Source organism: Rousettus aegyptiacus, unplaced genomic scaffold (genome assembly GCF_014176215.1).
Source record: "Rousettus aegyptiacus isolate mRouAeg1 unplaced genomic scaffold, mRouAeg1.p scaffold_m13_p_1, whole genome shotgun sequence".
Classification (NCBI taxonomy): domain Eukaryota; kingdom Metazoa; phylum Chordata; class Mammalia; order Chiroptera; family Pteropodidae; genus Rousettus; species Rousettus aegyptiacus.
Window position 1 is genome coordinate 22,926,316 of NW_023416284.1, and position 18,472 is coordinate 22,944,787.

The window sequence follows — 18,472 nt, forward strand, 5'->3', positions numbered from 1 at the left end:
GTGGCCATCCTGGAGAAGGGTAGAGGTTGAGATGGTTGCTGGTCCCTTGAGAGAGAGGGACACACTGTAACCACAGTGCTGTGTTCTCCAGGGGGATGCGTGTGGCCAAGCCAGGCCAGGTGGCAGAAGTGACAGCCTTGCCCTGGAGGGTTGGAAAAAGCTTCTGGCTGCTTCTGGAGGCCCTGGAGGAGGTGCCCAAAGCCTTTGGCCCATGTGGCCATTCACACAGTCCACGTGTCCTCCTGGCCACCTGCCTGCCTCTTTCTCCCCGCCTACTGTCATGTCTGTAGGTCTGCCCTGCCACCTGCTTTCCTGGTCTGTTGGCGGGGATCCGCATATCTGTCACCTGCCTGCTTAGTTCGCATCTCGTCTGTCCACCTGCTGTTTTTCCTCCCTGTCGGCCTAAGACTGACCTGCTACTTTCCCACCTGCTGCTTGTTGGCTGCCTCTCTGTCCTCCTGTCTGCTTGTGAGACTAAAGATTTGTCACCTTGGGAGGCACAGAGAGTGATCTTAAGATGAAACATAGGGAAGACAGGTCTTGACGGTAGCACAGGGGGCTGAGAGATCCAGAGCCTCTGGGGGCTGGCATATTCAGGGTCTAATGCAAAGCTGACTGCTCTCTTCCCTAGTGGCCAAGTTGGGGGCTGGCCCTGGCTCCTCTGTTCCTGATATTAGGACCTCACCTGCTGGGGGGTCAGAGGTGGCCTAGATTGTGGAGGGAAGAGGACTCATTCCAGGCCTTCTAAGTCCTCTGAATGCCACCCTCCGGCATCTGAGACAGATGCTGGGAAGAGGGCTCTGTGAGATTTTGCAAAACGAATGACAGTAATGGTTACTGGTAGCTGGCACAGTACTACCTGCTATGCAGCTTCAAACCCTCATATCCTCCCAGTTAACCCTGTGTAGTTTGCAGCATGACTCCCATTTTACAGAGGAGGAAAGTGAGGCTCAAAGAGGTTAAGAGACATCTGTACAGTCACGTGGATATAAGTGGTGGCGCCTGTATTTGAACTTCAGAGCCCATGATTCCAACCAGTCTTCCAAAGGTCATGGTTCTCTATCCTGTCAGATCCAAAGTTGCCTTTCCATGAGTCTTTGGATTGCTCTTTTCATGTTCCTGAATGAAATCGATGGCTAATATACCCACCTCCACATCTAATTTAAAATACATATATATGTATATATATACACGCATATATATGTGTCTTATAGAAGAAATAACGGGTAATGATATATATTTGTGAAGTGATCAGTTGCTGAGAAGGTGACAGCTACATGGTCAGACTGATGCTGGGATAATGGGGTGTCAGTGTCTGAAACAGTGATGAGCTTCCTGGTAAAGTTCTGAACAAAACGAAGTACAAATTTCCTCCACGTTACACAGTAGTTGCATTTTCTGAAAATTCAGTGTACATGATGTATACACAGATCCTTTCTATGTACGTGTAAAGAGAAGTCAGAGTCTTGGCTCTGGTAATTATAAACAAGTTTTTCACTCATGTCACGCAGGATGTAGAATCTGCCTTCCTTGTGAGGCGGTCTGGAGTCCCTGGCCCCCACCCTTTAAATGTCAGCAGCACCCTCAGTCACTGTGATGATCAGTTCTCAAATCCCCGACCTCGTATGGACACAGAAAAGATTTCTGCCCTCATGGAGCTCCACATTCAAGTAGGGGAGACTGATATAATCAATAATCAAATAGATAATATAATATTAGGCTGTGTTAAGTACAATGAAGAAAAATAAAGCAGGGTAAGGGGTTAGAGAGGACCAGGTGGACATGGTCAGAAAAGGCCTCTCTGAGAAGGTGACATTTTGAGCAGAAGGAAGTGAGAGGAAGAAATGCAAATATCTGGGAAACAGCCTTACAGAAAGCATATTTGATGAAAAGGCCTCAAGGTGGAAGCTGTGCTTGGCGAGGTCAGTCAGCAAAGAGGCCGTGTGTGTGGTTTGGGACAATGGTTGAGGGGTGAGGGACAGAGAAGTTAGGGAGGCCAAGTTAGGGCCTTGTATACAGCTTTATAAGCCAGACCAGGGATGTGGCCCTGAGTGGGATGGAAGCCATCAAGGGGGTATAAGGAGAAGGACAAAATTGGACTTTCAAAGGTCTCACTCTGGCTGCTGCATGGCTGGGCTGTCACAGGGGAAGATGGAGCAAGGAAGCCAGGAAGCAAGAGAAGGGGACTCAGATAGGGTGGTCGCAGGGCGCTGTGAGAAGTGACTGACAGGGTTAGCAGTGGATTGGCTGTGGGGTGTGGGAGAGCGCGGGAGAGAAAAGAAATCACACAGCTGACTTGACTTTGGAGGCTGGACAACTCAGCCACCAAGTACTTCCTTTACCACTTTAGGTAGCTCCACAGCTCATCTGACTTCTCTGAAGCTGCTCTCCCTGAGTACAGTGAAGCCCAGGCAGTGGCTACAACTGATGGAAACTTCTCAGTTCTTATGTGACGTCCCAGGAGCACAGGAGGCTGTTGATCGCACTCGCCTTTCTGGTACTTTGCCCTTCTTTCTTTTCCTTCCAGAGCTCACAGTAAAACTGGTAGAGAGCGATCTAAGTTTAGCTCAATAAACCAACAGTTCTCGCGTGTGAGCTGTGTGCCAGGCCAGTTCTAGGTGCTGAGGATACAAGAGTGAGCAAGAGTCCCTGCCCGCATGTAGCTTGCTGTTGGGTATTTCTGAATGTAAGCCTGACAGGTGTAGGTGCCTAGGAGATATCTAGGCGTGAGGCTGATCAGGTGTGTGTGTGGGGAGGGCGGCGGGGCGGGGCAGGAGGGCGGTGGGAAATGGAGATGAGGCCCAGGGGCGGAAGCTGGAAGAGCTGGAGTGTGGCTGTGCTGGGCTGGGAGTGAGGGCCCCTTCTGGCAGTGCCTCCAGGACTGCTTAACAGATAAGGTATGGACCAGATGAAATGGGCAAATGATTTTGGGAGTAACCAGGAAGATGGGGAGCCACCTGGCTGCTGAAGTGGGTGTGGGGATGTGGGGTGAAGGTAGAGATGAGGGGCTTGGGGGCCTGCTCTGAAGTACTTGGAGAGAACCAGGGCCTTCCCACATCTTGGAGAGGTGCCATCCCCTCTGGCTGTGCGGGCACTTGATTGAGAAGGGGCTCCACCTGCGTGGCTCTCTGCTCCTTAGGTGACCTGGGCCTGTTGTAGGGGTTCTTGAACACAAAGGTGCATCTGCCTGGGCCCTGTGGTGTGCTGGGGGAGGGGCCAGCCTACTTCTAGCTTAACTGCTCCAATGCTCAATCTGTAAGGTCTAAAATTAGGTAAAGGAAGGAAAGAAGAAAGGAAGGAAGCCCTTTGGCTTCCTATAGAGGGGAGGCAAGGAGCGGGTGGTTCAGGAAGGGGCCTAGCCTGGCCCTTTTTACCCCAGCTGCCCTGGATGGGCATGTGGGCACATGGGCAGTCTCTGGCTCGGTTTTCCCCCAACTCCAATAGGGATTTGGCAGGGGGACAGGACCAATACTCTGCCAATAGCAGCCTCTCCAGGACACCTTCCGGCACAGGTCTGGGGCTGAGCCAAGCCGAGCAGGGAGTTCCCCTTGGACACTTAGCGGGAGGCTGGGTAGTTCTGGTCCCCTCCTCCATTTAAGCCAGTGATGGCAGGTGATGGCATGCGGCTGGCTGGCTGGCTGCCTGGGTAGGGGGCACTTATCCATTGCACCTGGTAGTAGAGCCAAGAGCTGCAGGAATCCTGCCCTCCCTGGGTGGGAGAGGAAGGAGACCAAGCTGGTGAGAGAGATGGAGACAGGTGAGGAGGGCAAGAATGGCAGACGGTACAGGCCACAGTGGCTCCAGATCAGGAAGTTTTATTGCTGACATGCAGGAAGAGTCCCCATGTAGTACAAAAATATGTCTTTATACAAACTTTTTTGTGACTTTTTCTGTTTTGTTTCTTTACAACTGGACTTCTCTCAGCGTGTGACACCCAGTGAGGGCAGACCCAACCTCCTCTCATTTGCTTTGCTAGAAATGTAATCAGACACGTGGGTTGACCTTGGGAAAGGCCCGCTGTCTGATAGGGCTTTGCAAACCTGGAGGATATTGCTTTGAAAAGGAGAAGAAAGACCACACGTGGCAAGCAGGCCTGGAGGGTCTGGGCAGACTGCTGGGCGAGGGGCACAGTGGAGCCCCTCACAGGAGGACAGTCACAGGGGCTGGGAGCCCTGGGCTGGACTGCATTTCCACTCCCTTAGGAGACTTCTTTTTGAAATAAATATAGAAAAGAGGGCATCCCCAACCCCACAGCACGAGACCTGGCTCTCAGCGGCCAGACAGCTGACAGAGGCAGAGCTTGGTGCTCAGGGGAGTAAGTGCTGGGCTCAGGCAGGCTCCCTCAGACCCACTGAGGCAGAGGCACGGGGTGCCCAAGTGCTGAGATGGGGGCACGGGGAGGAAGGGGTGTGGGCAGCCCTGCTACTGCTGGCAAGAGGTGGCCCCATTTTTTCCAGATGGGGAAACTGAGGCACAAGGAGGTTTGGGAACTTGCCCAAGTCACTCACAGTGAGTCAGCTTTTGGGGAGGGGAGCAGTTCACACTGGGAAACAGAGTCATACAGACTGAGGTCACCTTCCCACTGGGGAATAAGGACAGGCAGGAAGGGCCTGAGGGCCAGGGCTGCTTGGAAGGTAACAATCAGCTTCTCTTAGGGAGTCTGGTGGGGAAGCCAGGGGAAGGTCTTTGCTTGGAACTGGGCAGGGCCAAAGTCCAGTGAGGAAGAGTGGACGGGGAGGGCATTCTGGTGAGAACAGCATTTCTGGCAAGACGGGCATCCACTTCAAAATCTCGGCTCAAAAAGGGCAGCAGGGCTGTTCTCAAGCCAGACGGGGTCCCCCCAGTCCCTATGATTCTCCCTACGAGACTTGTAGCCCCCACAAAGGACCCTGGCCAGGGCCTGCTGGGAAGAGACACCATATCTATAATGAGGCAAGAGCAGGTGGGGGAGATACCTCCATCACTCTGAATACGGGCTGGGGTGGGGAGCGAGAGGGCGTGCAGCCAAGGCCCATCTGTTCATGGCCAGCCCAGTGCACCCCTCCCCAGCCCAACCACCAGGCACCCCATTCACATCTCAGTACCGCGGGGAGGGGTGGAGAAGGAAACCAGGGTTAATGCGAGTGTGCAGCACCTCAGAGAAGCTACTGAGATGGGAGAAAGAGAACCAAGTCGAGAAAGGCCTCCCCATCACCAGAAATAAGGGGGACTGGTGGGCTGGAGGTGGAGAGGGGCCGGCAAGAAGGGGCTTCTGAGACTGGGGGCGAGGAGAGGGCCCATTTGTGGGCTGTGGACTCACTGCTGTCCAGCCAGGCTGGGGGCAGGGAGTGGCCAAGAGCCGAGCCACCTAGAGATCGAGAGAAGTTGGTTTCAGTATAAAAATAAATATATTTGAATTCCGCTTAAGATGAGGTGAAGGTTTTCCAAAGCTTGGACTGAGGGGCCTGGGGTCGGAAGGGGAAGGACGAAAACCGACAGTGGGAGGGGGCCTGGGAGAACGGTGGGGAGTGGGCATTTATTTTGGGAGCCAGCAGCGAGCTGCACTTTCAGCTTATTTGGACTGTGGGGAGCAGGGCGGCTGGGCGGGCTCCCTCCTCCTCCCTCTCACTCAGTCCAGAGACAGCATGGTTAAAGAGACAGAGGTAGATTAAAACGTCATGATTAAAAGCAGATTAGTTATCTAGGCTTCTCAGATTAAAAAACCAAACAATCAAGCAATCATTCCAAAAGGTAGCTTTGTGGTACCTCTGCTGACCCCACGTGTGACCTGGGCTGTCCCTGCCTGTCCCTGTGGCAGCCTGGGAGAGAGTTCAGCACTCCAGGGCCTAGCCCCACAGCCGGGCATTGGCTGGCGGCCAGGAAGAGGTGGCGGGTGGTGCTGGCGCCCCTGCCTGAGGCTGCTATTTCCGTAGGCAGCGCTGTGCCAGGATGGCTGCGTCCAAGGGGTTCATGGGCTGCGCGTCGTGGCCCAGCCGGCGCACCAGTGGCGCGCTGCCAAACTGCCGCTTGGGCACCCAGCTCCGGGCCTCGTGTATGGAGCTCTTCTCCTCGGCCAGCAGCAGCTGCTGCCGCATGTAGTTCTCAAACTCATACTGGGAGCACTCCTCTGTCACCTTTGCCTGTGAGGCGGAGAGGGACAGAGAGACAGAGACGGAGAGAGGAGAGCGAGGGAGTGAGTGTCAGATGGCCTGGCTCGAGAAGCCCCCTACTCCCCAGGCACCACACCCTTGGCCTCGATGTAGTGGGTGGCAGAGAGGATGGGTCCCTGAAGCCCTCCAGCCAACCTGGACCTTGCTCTGCTGGCCACCCTGGGTATCGCTACAGCTGAAGCACAGACCTTGATCTGAGCCAGATCCCCACTTCCTAACTCACTGACTTTGGGAGAGGTCACATTATCTAAGAAGCCTTAGTTTCCTCGCCTGTGAAGTCAGACCGTAATCGCCCCCTTGCAGTTCTCGAGAGCCCTGGCAGGACAATGCAGGTCAAGTGTTAAAAGAGAGGTCTGGGGCTGGGTGCTCAGCACCAGGGTGACCCTGTTTCTTTATTCTGCCCCATGCTGAGCCCCTTGGAGTGGCCCAGGCACACAGTAACAAACGGAGGTGGTAGGTCTCTGTGCTAATCAGCAGAGGGAGAAAGCAGGGCCATGAACTCAGACTTGGGTTCAAGGCTCAGCTCTAATACTCCCAACCTATGTGACTTGGAGAAATGATTTTACCTCTCTGAACCTCAGTTTCCACACAGGCCACACAGGACTGAATGAGATGTGCTGGGGTGGGCATTCCTTGCGTGCTAGTGATGATAATTTTTAGCTGCTGAACAGTCATGGGAAGGGTGGGAGCTGGGGGTAGAGCCTAGAACTCTCTCTTCTCGAAGGCCAGGAGGCTCTGCTGTGTTACTCCAGGGTGGGCCGAAGAGGAAGGGTCCTTACCCTGTCCCTTCCAAGGGCTTGGCCAAGCTCTGCCCTCCAGGGGGCACTCTAAGATCAGCATTAGCTGCTGTCTAGTGCCCAGGTGTCTGCCCCCACCCTAGGCCCAGCACTTTCTCCAGGGCAGAGAAGAGGGGAAGAGAAAACTGGGAGAAAATGAATCATCTGAAAAATGAAAAGCAGGAAGGTTGAGAGGGAACCCTATGAGTCAGAGGGGCAGAGAAATGTGACTGTTTAAAAGTCTGACACGTGGCAGAGCACTTGGGTAGTTAGAGGAAGCTAAGAGAGGGCCAGGCTGGGTGTTGTGGGGCCGCCCTGCTTCAGGGTCTCCACCTCAGCTGCCCCACAGCCCTCTCTCAGGCCACAGAACCACCAACTAAGCCAGACACGAGCAGGCCCCAGGCAGCTCAGGGCGAGGACTTAGCTCTCCCTTTTCTACTCCAAAGGCTGGGGACAAAGCGGAGAAGGCCCTGCATCCTGCCGGGAGCTGCCATCTCTATCCCTGTCCCACCTGCCCTCCCCTGAGTCTGGTCCCTGAGGACCTGGATAACAGCCTGTCTGTCCTTCCCAACTCACCTCCTGGGAGCTGTCTGAGTTGCTCATTTGGTCATCGATGTCAGGGACCACTTGCAAAGGCCCGCTCAGAGATGACAGGGACTGCCTGCAGGGGAGACAGACACGTCAGGTTGGCTCCAGGCAGCCCCCAGCCCCTGCTTCCCAGAAAGGCCAGGTCCCCACTGCTCTAAGACTTGGCTGGAGCCAACAGACCTGGGCTGGGTTCCAGTTCAGCCCCTTCCTGACATGATCGACTCTGCTTCCGAGCCTGTTTCCTCATCCAATAATGGGGGCCAAGTTCTACCTCGGGTTACGATAAGAACTCAGTGAGATAATGCCCACCATCGCTGGCATCAGCTGGAAGATGGGAGGTGCTCGACCCTGAGCGCGGCTGGCACCCTCCTACTCTGGCCCACGGGGAAATCTGGAAACCTGTCTCTGCCTGGGAGCGAAACAGGCCCAGCTTCAGGCCACTTCTTTGGATGGGAGGGCAGGACCCAGCCCCGCACTGGCCCAGCCCCTCCCTTACCATGACGCGATGATGGCACTGAGCGCCTCCAGGACATCAGTGGCGGCCAGGCGCTGCTGGGGGTCAAGGACCAGCAGTTTCCGGATGAGACACACAGTGTTCTCAGAAACCCGCCCATCCCTGATTTGGAGAAGAAGAGGGTGAGGGCTCAGGAGGGGTGGGCTGGTGCTGGGTCTCACGGACCCAGGACTCCAAGCCTCTCTGCGCTGTTTCTGCCCCTCCCCAGGAAGGCAGGACTCACTCAGGGATGGTGTACTCAGCGGCCTTGATCTTGCGGAAGAGCTCCTGTGGGATGCTGTCGTAGAAGGGGAACTGGCCGTAGAGCATGGTGAAGAGCACCACACCCAGGGCCCACATGTCACTCGGCTTTCCCCGGTACGGCCGGCCTGTGGGCACACAGACACACGCATACTGAGCACAGGGCTGGGAAAGAGAATGGCTCTGGGACTCCCTCAGCTCACCAGCCACCTCACTGAAATTCTACACATGGGGCCCCTCCACTTCGGTACCCTATTTCTGGTCACCCTGCCCCCTTCCTCCTAGAGCAAGCCACACCAGCTCAGTCCCCGGAGCTTTTGCTCATGCTCATCCATCCCCTGCTCCTCAGGCTGAGACCCAGCTCTGCAGGATGATGCCCCACTTGGCGTGACCCGAGAAGAAGAGATCACACTTGGCTTTGTGCAACCCATTCGCCTCTGGGTGTGCCTCCTACCTCCTCCTCAGACCACCAGCCCTTCTCTGCCAGACTGTGAGCTCCGGGGCACTGGGCCTGCTCTATGGCCCCAGCACTCACCAGAGCGGCTCACAGAGCACCATGATGCGATGTGGAACAAAGAGCTAACCGGCTCTGGACAAGTCAAGCTGCCCTCTGTCACTCTTCCCTCACGGCACTTAGCACAATCTAAAGATCCCCTTCTTTGTCTGTCTGTTTACTCCCCATCCCCCTCACTGGAAGGTAAGTTCTCAGATGCAAGCACCTCTCTGCTTTGCTCACACATGAGCCTGGTGCCTAGCATGGCCTCTCACATTTGCTAAGTGAATGACTATCCAGTTAAGTAAACTCTGTGCTAGTTTCCTTATCTGTAAAACTGAAGGGAGTGAACATTTAACTGAGTTCCCACTTTGTGACAGCACTGGAAGAAACACTCATCTCATTAAATCTCTACCACAACTCTATGAATTAGGTATTTTCTTTTTTTCCCAAAGAGTGAATTGAAGGCCCAGGGATGTAACTTGTCCAGGGTCACACAGCTGACTGTGAAAGCCCTGCTCTTCCCATGTTCAGGGCAATCCATCTATCCACTCAGCAGCATTAGAGCTCCTGCCACACGCCAGCCGCTGCCTGACCCACTCCCAACGTAAAATCAGAGCACAACGCCAGCCCTTCGAAAGCCTCTGCCCCCTAGTACCTAGCACAGCGCCTTGTGTGTACACCACGGGCTCTGGGCAGCCGGATCCCTGAACACAACTCAGCTCTCCTTGGTGTGGTGAGACACTGCTGTGTACCCAGGAGCTCCTGGACAACTACGATCCCTCTTCTGGGTCTCAAAGCCTCCTAGGTGACTAATAATGTCTCTGGGGTGGGGGATGCTGGTTCTGAAGGGCTCACCAGATCCACTGAAGGTTAAGCAGCTTAAGGGGACAGGAGTGTGCAGCGTGCACAGGGATGCTGTTTCAGGCCTTGGCCTGCACCTTCAGAGTACCACGGACCTTCACCAAGCCTGTTTCTTCATCTCTAAAGTGGGGATGATGAGATGTGGCCCTCGCAGGCCTGCTGTGAGGACTAAACTTCAGCCCTAGCTGGTGCAGCAGGCAGTTGTGTGGAGATGAGCCTCCACCCAGCTTTGCCCAAGGCTTCATGGCCCCTGCCCTTTCCAACCCCCAATGCCAAAGAGCAGCTTAGGGGACCCTGCTCCACCAAGTGGAGCAACCAACACAGAGTCCATGGGGCCACTGATCAGTACAGTGCCTGGTACTTGGAAATATTATCAGTAGTTAATAACTACATACTTATTTTGTGTATTACCTGACTCAGCCCCACTGGAAAGTCAGCTCACCATCCATGAAGGCAGGGATGTTTGTCTGCCTGTTACTGCTGTATCCGAAGTGTCTAGAACAGAACCTTGTACCTGGTTGGCTCTCGGTAGGTAAATACCAGCAGCAGGGGACCCTAACCCCTGGGCCACGGACCGGTTCTGGTCCCTGCCTGTTAGGAACTGAGCCACACAGCAGGAGGTGAGAAGCGAGTGAGCAAAGCTTCATCTGTATCTGCAGCTGCTCCCAGTGCTAGTAGCATCACCACCTCAGCTCCACCTCGGATCATCAGGCATTAGATTTTAATAGGAGCACTGGTCCCTGGTGCCAAAAAGGTTGGGGACTGCTGCCAGCAGAATGAATGAACGAAGGAACAAAGGGAATGATATATTTGAAATGTAAATCTCATTGTGGCACACACTCAGTGAAGATCTGTTCAATGGCTTCTTTTGAACTTGAAATAAAGGGTCATGTTTCTTAATCAGATCTCCATCAGGCCTTGTGTGGTCCGGCCCTGGCCCACCTCTCTGGCCTTGAACCAAGTTCACTTACTGAGCAGCAGCCACAAAGGCCTTTAGTTGGTTCCTTAAATGCGCTGTGATGTCTCTGCCTAGTCACACCCCCAGTGGATTCCTACTTATCCTTACGATCTCAGCTCAGATGTCGCTTCCGAAAGTCCTTCAAGTGCCCCATATTCACACTCACAGAAATCTTTCTTTCAAAACACTGAACCGAGAGAGTAATTAAACATGCACTGGTGTGATGATTACTGTCTTCATCCTCCATAAGACCCCAATTTTGTACCCAGAGGGATAGTATTGGTTTGGGCCACCACTGAGGCCCACAGATAGGGTTTGCTTCCAAGATCAGATGAGATCGGTCACGTTCAGGGTGACATGGCCAGAAGACAGGGTTTGCCGAATGAAGGAGAGGCCGCAGGGCCTGGCTGTGTGACGGCCTGGACCGCTGCCTTGCACACTGCACCTACCGCTGAGCACGTCTGGACTGATGTAGGCAGGGCTCCCCCTCTGGTCCTTCAGCAGGTCCCCCTCGCTCACGAGATGCTTCCCGAGGCAGAAGTTGGTGATCGTTATCCTATGTGTCCTGGGAGCGGGAGGCAGAGAGTGAATACACCTTGGTGTGTGTCCCCACGGGCAGCTCTGCTGCCCTCATCTCTTGTCTAGGGAGCAAAGGAACGTGCCCACGTCCTTTCTGCTCCCTTGGTCCTCACTGCCTTCCCCATGGCTGTGTGGGGAGTGCCTGGGGTGCTGACGCTGGCCAGTCAGTCGCCCTTTATTGCCACCTGCTGAGCTGTCTCGCAGGGCTCTGAGTCATGCCGACCAGGTGAGGTTTTAGGGGAGCTCCCCTGAACCTGCCACCCTGGGTTAGTTCAAGTCCCTCATTTACACATGAGAAAAGGAGGCCCAGCAGAGCTTTGGAGCCTGATCCTTCTGGTCATCACCACTGTCATTATCAATCGTCATCACTGACAGTGCTAAAAACCAACGTGTGCTGAGCACTTAGTAGGGGCGGGCCCTGACCTCAGTGTCTGATGTGGACTATTTTCATACACCCCTTGCCACAGATTAACAGGGAGACTTTCTCATGCACCGTTTCACAGATGCTGCAACTAAGCCACAGAGAAGCAGTGCTAGGACTTGCCCAGGGTCACACTGCTAGTGAGCGGTGAAGCAGGATCCAAACCCTGGTCTGTCTGACTCCGGAGCCTGCCCTTTGGACTGACACCAGTCGAGTGCCCACTGTGTCCCTGGATAGTGCCCAGCCCCTGACTTTCCCTTCCTTTCCATCAAAGCTGACTCACCCTTGTCTTGTACTTCAGACTCTGCCCTGACTTAGAAAACCCGATCTCCACCATGTGAGAGTTGTGCTGGAGAGCAGCTTGAGCTCTGATCCTTTCCAGGAGGCTCACGATGGTGGCAAAAGGAAGTGGCCCCAAGAGGACGCCTTGCACCACACGTGGGGATGTGGGGGTGAGGAGAGCAGGAAAGGCTTCTCGGCCCTGTAGGAGACGGCTAGTGAGGAAGGGCACCTCTCTACCAATGGATGAGCAGGGGCCACTGCCCGGCTCCCATGTTAGCCTGTTGGCGGAGAAGCCAAGGAGGATGACAGGAAACGAAGCTACATGAGGTGCTTTGAGAGGAGGGGTCAGCTCAGAGGTGCAGGGTGTGTGGGGCTGGGGCTGAGGTGGAATTCCCCAGGAGCTGTGTCCAAGAGGCTCCCAGAGCTCTTCAGATCTCTTGGGGGAATTCTGCTGGCACAGGGTTTGGTGCAAAACAAAGGCCAGTCTGTCTTCTGCATTCCAAATGGAAATGTCAACTCTCCTCTCCATACAGGCTGCCCTGCAAGATGCCACAGAAATCTGACCAGTGGCCTCAGGGAAGCTAGAGCCTGAGAGTGCAGGCCAAGGGTCTTGGTCAAGGATCATGGGCATGTCAAGAAGCGAACTGCTCCAGCTCTGTACCGCCCATGTCATTGTCCTGAATGAGGGACTACTTGGGCCTCCCATCTGCAAGGTCTCCACAGAGCAGAAGCACTGCATTTCCTCCCTCTGCTCAGAGATGGCCGCTGCAGCTGGCAACAAGACACTGGGCTTGGGAGTCAGATTCCTGGGTTCCAATCCTGCCTCTGCCATTGACGGGCAGTGAGGTCTTGGGCATGTTATTTAATCTCTTGCTAAACCTCGATTTCTTCATCTGTAAAACAGGGAAAGTATTAGCACCTAACTCCTAGGACTGTGTTGGGATTCAATGAGATAAGAATTTAATCCCAGGGAAAGCTCTGAGCCCAGGGCCTGGCGAATAGTCACTGATTACTAACTGTGAGCTTGGATTAGGATGTCATCCTCAGACAGCGGGCACACCTGGCAGAGGCAACCAACAGGAGACCTAGGGAAAGACATCATCTCTGAGACCGCCAGAGAGAGGTGCCACATTATGACTATAGGCCCGGGAGCGCACGTGCAAATGTGGCTGAGCTTTCCACTCAACATTGTGGCAGGACTTGACAGCTCTCTGTATAGGGGGCAGGGCAGTGGGGGCTAAAAGAAAATCACTGAGAATCTGCAGGGCTGGCGGCAGGCCCACTTGGCCTGCACTGCTCTGCCTGCTAAGGACCCTGGAGTCTCTCCCACAGGAAACCACACGGTCAGCTCCAAGACCTCCTGAAGCTTGGCGACACTCCCCTGCCCAGCCACCACCGCCCAAGTTGGCCGGGTGGCGCACAGATTCTGTGGGAGTCCAGACCCCCCAGGCTTGTCCTGGCAGGAGGGGGTGAGGGCAGCCAGGGATGAAGGGAGGGAGCTCTGTGTCAGCAGGATCCGCTCTGAGTGAGTCACTCTTTAGCTATGGCCCTTTGGGCTACCACAGTGTTTTTCTCCTTTTCTAGGAACTTGGTGTGCAACTTGCCTACCCAAAAAGAAAGGAGGAAGAAGAACCCACAGCAAACCTCACATAACCCCAAAAGGGGATTTCAGATTTCAACCCTTGCCTTTTATCCAAAGCAGGATGAGCTTGTCATTGCAGCTGCCTCGCAAACACTTCTCCCCGTATCCTCCCCTGGGTGTGCTCTGTTCTGCTGTGAGGACTAAACAAAGGCCTCCAGCTTGTCCGCCTGCCTCTCCAGCTGGAGTTAGGGCCTGGCCTGATGGGCAGAAGCTCCTCCAGATCGCCTCTCAACTAGGAAAGGATGAAAGTGAGGCCCTGAGAGGAGAGGTTTGCCCAAAAGACACATGAAGAGCAAGCCCTGGGCGCTCAGTGTGGGTCTCTCTCTACCACACCACCCTGCCCCCTTCCAGAACATCCATGACTCAAGTGAGGGGTGGCCAGAACCTCCGTCTGCCCTGACACAAAAAGGAGATCGGATTAAACGAGTGCAGCCAAGATGTGGGGTCTGAATGAAGTACTGGTGCTCTGTAATCCGAGGAAAATACACGCTCACACGCACATACACATGTATACGTGCACACACACACACACAGAAGAGCCGCTGCCACTACACTGGTGTTACTTAGGAGAAGTGTGACCTCCTGAGTACCTTCCCAGAATCTATGGGGCCTGGAGAAGTGAGAAGTGAACCCCCCACAGAGACAGAAGCCTGGAGCACTGGGGCGGTCTCGGGCAGGAGGACTGGTTGTGCATTCCCATAACGACCCTCGAGGTGCTCCTCAGAGCCAATGAACTGCTCTGGGGACAACTGTAGAGGATGGGGGCTCTGTAGCCACATGGACTCAAGTGCTCAAGAAATGTGCCCTTTCTTTGTGAACAGTAATCCTGAAGTCCAGAGTGGGATGATGACCAGCCCCACATCCCACAGGTCAGGGACACTGAGACCACTTGCCCTCAGGGCTGGGACGGTCCCGGTTCTCTGCTACCTGCCCTCCTTATGCAATTCAGAGCTGGAGCCAAAGTACCCTGGGCCCTCACCACCGGCATCCTCGTCAGCCACTCCATACACAGCGGGCCTCATCTCCCGAGGGAAGCGCGTGTACAGGCCCTGGCTGGTCTAGCATGGTGGTGCCCTGATGAGGGCTGAACTCTGTGAGACAGTTTCACGTCTTGGGTCAATCTTGGCAGGAAGGTATAATCACCTCTATGCTCACAGATGAAGAAATGCAAGCTCAGGGAAACGCTGGGTACCACAGCAGCTCTGCAGTACATGAATGAATGAGTAATGGGTAAATAACCCAACGAACACTCTCTCAAGTCGCAAGGGGTAATTAAGAGGCAGTGCTGGGCTGGGAGCCACGTCCGACCCCCAAGTCCTGCTCCTCTGGCTTCCCTAACTCTCTCATTCAGCTAGTCAAGGGTTCAAGCATTTCTATTTTCTTCCCTCCTCCTGGCGGAGCACAAAAGGGTCAGGTTTTCAACACTTCACATCTCAGGCTGATAAATCTTTACTCATCCTTCACAAATTGACTCAGATGGATGAATCGCTGCCCCGCTTCATTGGCACACAGCCCTCTGCACACTGGTTCTCAATGCAGGGATATCTGCTTTCTGATTGGTGCTGCAGCCCATGGTGAGCTCCGGGAGACAGGCTGAGCCACTGAGGTATCCTCCCATGGCATCGCAGGCTGGCACTGCAGGGTCTGGTTGGTGCCCCCGCGCCCTCCCCGGAGGCTAATCTCCCTGAAGCTTCTTTTCCTGTGACTGCTGTGGCTTTGGCCACTTCATAGGGACAGTGGCCCCCCTCGGTTGGGTGATCACATTATGGAACAAATCACCCACCACAGTACTTCTGCTGAGATTTATGCTGCCTGCCATTTGTAAGGCCTCCCACCCACTTCGACACCTGGAGATGAGAGAGGGGAGAGGGTGAGAGAGGCTCAAGGAGAGGGGGATGTAGGGGGAGTGCCTTTCCTAGCGCTGTGTTTCTTGAATCGTGGCGTACAGAGTGGGCCATCCTCCCATCAGTCCTTGGCCCCTGCATGGTTGGTGTCCCTCTACTGCTGCCCTAGATCACTTGGAAGGGGCCCGGACCTTTTCCCTGAGCGGGGTGACAGCTTGAGACTAGAGCCTCTCATGATCTCCCTCTGCCACTGGTTCCCTGGGTGCTGGGTAAGTCGCCCAGATCCCATCTAAGATTGAGGCATTCTCTTTCTGCTGCTGGGAGTGTTGGTTTCTGATTACTTATAGCTGTGTCCTTCTCTGGAAAGTCACCTAGGCCAAAGGAAACTGCCTTGCCTAAGGATACGCCCCACCCCAGGCACAGCCCACATTCAGTGGCTGGCAGCAGTGAGGATACAAAGCAATATGCCCCCTTGCCTTGACGTGGGACATTTAAGAGCCATCTAACTCTCGAGCTTTCCAGGCTGTGACCCTATCAGGGTGGCACCACAGTCACCTTCTCCATCTGCCCAATCCAGGCCCCTCCTTCCCGAGAGCAATCCCCAGGACACTTCCTGGATGCACATCCGAGTCTGTTTCCAGGAACCTGGCCTATGATATGGCCTCATTTTGCTCATCTGTCATTCCTTTATCCATCTGTCCATTGTTTATAGTCATTTACTGAGTACCTAGTAGGCATGACCAATTAATGGACCAGGAAGAACTTCTGAAATCCATCCCAGAACTCTCTGTTTGTGGCCTTTGAAACGCCTTCCTAGCAAGCACCATGTTCCCATGTGGCATAAGACAGAAGCAGACATCACATCCCCACCCACTGGGATTCTTGGGAGAAGTGGGCTGTTTTGAGTCAGAATCCCCATGGGGGTGGGGTAGTCGCAGCATGTGACCTGTTCTAACTCCAAGATGAAAAGCGGATCTTACCTCTTATTGAGCACCATGTTCCCAAGCTTCAGGTCCCTGTGCACAATGTTTTTCTGGAAGACAACAGGCACGTGGTTTGTACTCAGGGCTAGGGTTGGTCCCAGCCTGTAAGATGTGACTCTCCAGGTGTTTGGGAGAGCAGGAAAAACTCTGTGACATGTCTCCTCAGGCTCCTCAGGCCTTGATTTGTAAGCCACAGACAGGCCAGGACCATTCAAAGGCCTCAGCAGTGTACAAATACGAAGGCGGTAATAAGAGAGCCCAGGCAATCTCTGTCTCACTCAGGGCAGTTTCCCAGCTCTTTCTCTCCTCAGAGCAGCAGCCAATGGGGGAAAATCAGTCCTCTCTCCACTTCTATCAAATATCCCATTTCAGGGAGGTAGACAGGGTAAAGGGGGTCAAATATGTGGTGACAGAAAGAAATCTAACTATGGGAGGTGAACGCACAGTGTAAATATATATATGCCTTACTGTTAAAGTGTACAGCTGAAACTCATTGGATTTTTTAAACCAATGTCACTATAAAAAAATTAATTAATTAAAAAAAAAAACAAAAATCTAATTTGAAAAACAAGAAACAATAAAACTAAGCATCTGTCTGGATCTGAGGTCAGAGATGAACTCTCATGACTGGTGACTAAGTACAGCAGGCTTGGCCCACAGATGCTGTGTGCTTGGAAGAGGTGCTCCTAACCTGGACTTGGGGTGCCTGATACCCCCAACCCTACAGAAAGCTCAGAGACAGGCTGTGGCTGCCCCCAGTGGATATCTCACAGGTGTAGCCCAAGCTGGGAGCCTCATTTTTAGCCTCTCAATTGAAAGGGAATCACTGCGCTGGGTTCTGCTCAGCTGCCCGTCTGGGAACACCGCCCCCAGAATCATGCTGAGGTCTGTGGCACTGTGCCTCACCAGGTGCACATGTCATCCAGCCACTTTCCTTCTGGACACTTCTAGCTGCAAAGCACACCTGGATGGGGGCAGGACAGAGCTGCTTCTGCTGAGCAGCAGCAGGAAGAGTGGCTTTCTGTGGCACGTGGGGCCCACAGGCCGCTCTGTCACTGCGGCCCAGGAAGCTCCGGGGCTGGAGAAGGAGGGGCTGCGGCACCGCAGAGCCTCACCTGGTGCAGGGCTTCCACCACCCGCACCACGTCGTAGAAGATGACCACGGTCTCGCGCTCACTGAGCCTCTTCTCCTTGATGACGTAGTGCTGTAGGTTGATCAGATCAGCGGTCTTGTCGCTGAAGTCATGTGCACAGAGGCAGTCGAGGACAAGGCAGATCCGCTTCTTCATCTTCTTAACCATTCGGCTGGACTCTGTGTCCTCAACGATTTCACAGGTGCGGTCCTGGGAGGCAAGCGGGGAAATGGGGCTTGCTGTGGGCCCAGCAGGGCCAGAGCCAGGCCTTTGGGACTCCCCTCTGGAGCTGGACACGCAAGGTGATGAGAGAGCCTAGAACAAGCCTGCATGTGTGTGGGCAGTGAAGGCCTGAGGCCTGGGTAGCATGGACTGTGGGGCCGCTTGGCAATGCCCGGCTTCCCATGTGCCAGCGCCAGGCCCGGCCAGGGGCTGAGGTTGAAGTTGCTCGGGTACAGGCTTCATGCTTTGATCCTAATGCAAAGGGTTCAGATCAGGGATGGGCATTTAAAGCCAAAGGGCCCCCTGAGCCCAGTGTCCAGGCAATAAAGCCAGGGCCCTGGGCATCCTCCCCTCCATGGAACTCTAGGGATTCCAGCAATGACCATTCTACACTTCCAACGTCCAAGATGGTGAAGTGTTCTGTGTCCAAAACAACTGCTTCACATGGAAGCTGGATTCCTGGGCAGCCATGTGACAGTAGTTAAGAGTATGGCTCTGATCCCTGACCACTGGGTTTAGCCCCCGGCTCTACCTTGTCCTAGCTTTGGGACCTGGGAGCAGGTCACCTAACCTCTTCAAGTCTCTGGTTCCTCAACTGCAAACAGGAGCTAGCAACCCCTACGTCACAGGTTATTGAGAGAATAAGACAGCCCAGACTGATGCCAGTCCTGGCCCTGCCAGGGCTCAGAGGGTAGGCACTGCTACCAACATGGCAGGTGCAAGCTCTAGACCCACTTCTTTGCCAAAAAGGTACTTAAAGTAAAACAAAAAACTGGTACAACAT

At 54.3% G+C, this 18,472-nt stretch overlaps 1 protein-coding gene across 5 annotated transcripts in view; it reads right to left on the reverse strand.

Annotated features, from left to right (window-relative positions):
• Positions 1-3,794: 3,794 nt before the first annotated feature.
• STK40 (serine/threonine kinase 40) overlaps positions 3,795-18,472 on the reverse strand; it is a 39,231-nt gene continuing 24,553 nt past the window's right edge. For 4 of the 5 annotated variants that reach the window (XM_036231783.1, XM_016147221.2, XM_016147224.2 and 1 more), the window contains 7 exons: positions 17,449-17,676; positions 16,331-16,383; positions 11,032-11,147; positions 8,251-8,395; positions 8,010-8,129; positions 7,502-7,586; positions 3,795-6,119 (listed from right to left, as the gene is read on the reverse strand). In XM_036231783.1, coding sequence (XP_036087676.1) covers positions 5,901-6,119; positions 7,502-7,586; positions 8,010-8,129; positions 8,251-8,395; positions 11,032-11,147; positions 16,331-16,383; positions 17,449-17,676 — 966 coding nt within the window. In that variant the 3' untranslated portion in view covers positions 3,795-5,900. The remainder of the gene's footprint in view (positions 6,120-7,501; positions 7,587-8,009; positions 8,130-8,250; positions 8,396-11,031; positions 11,148-16,330; positions 16,384-17,448; positions 17,677-18,472) is intronic. The other variant, XM_036231794.1, reaches the window with a different exon arrangement.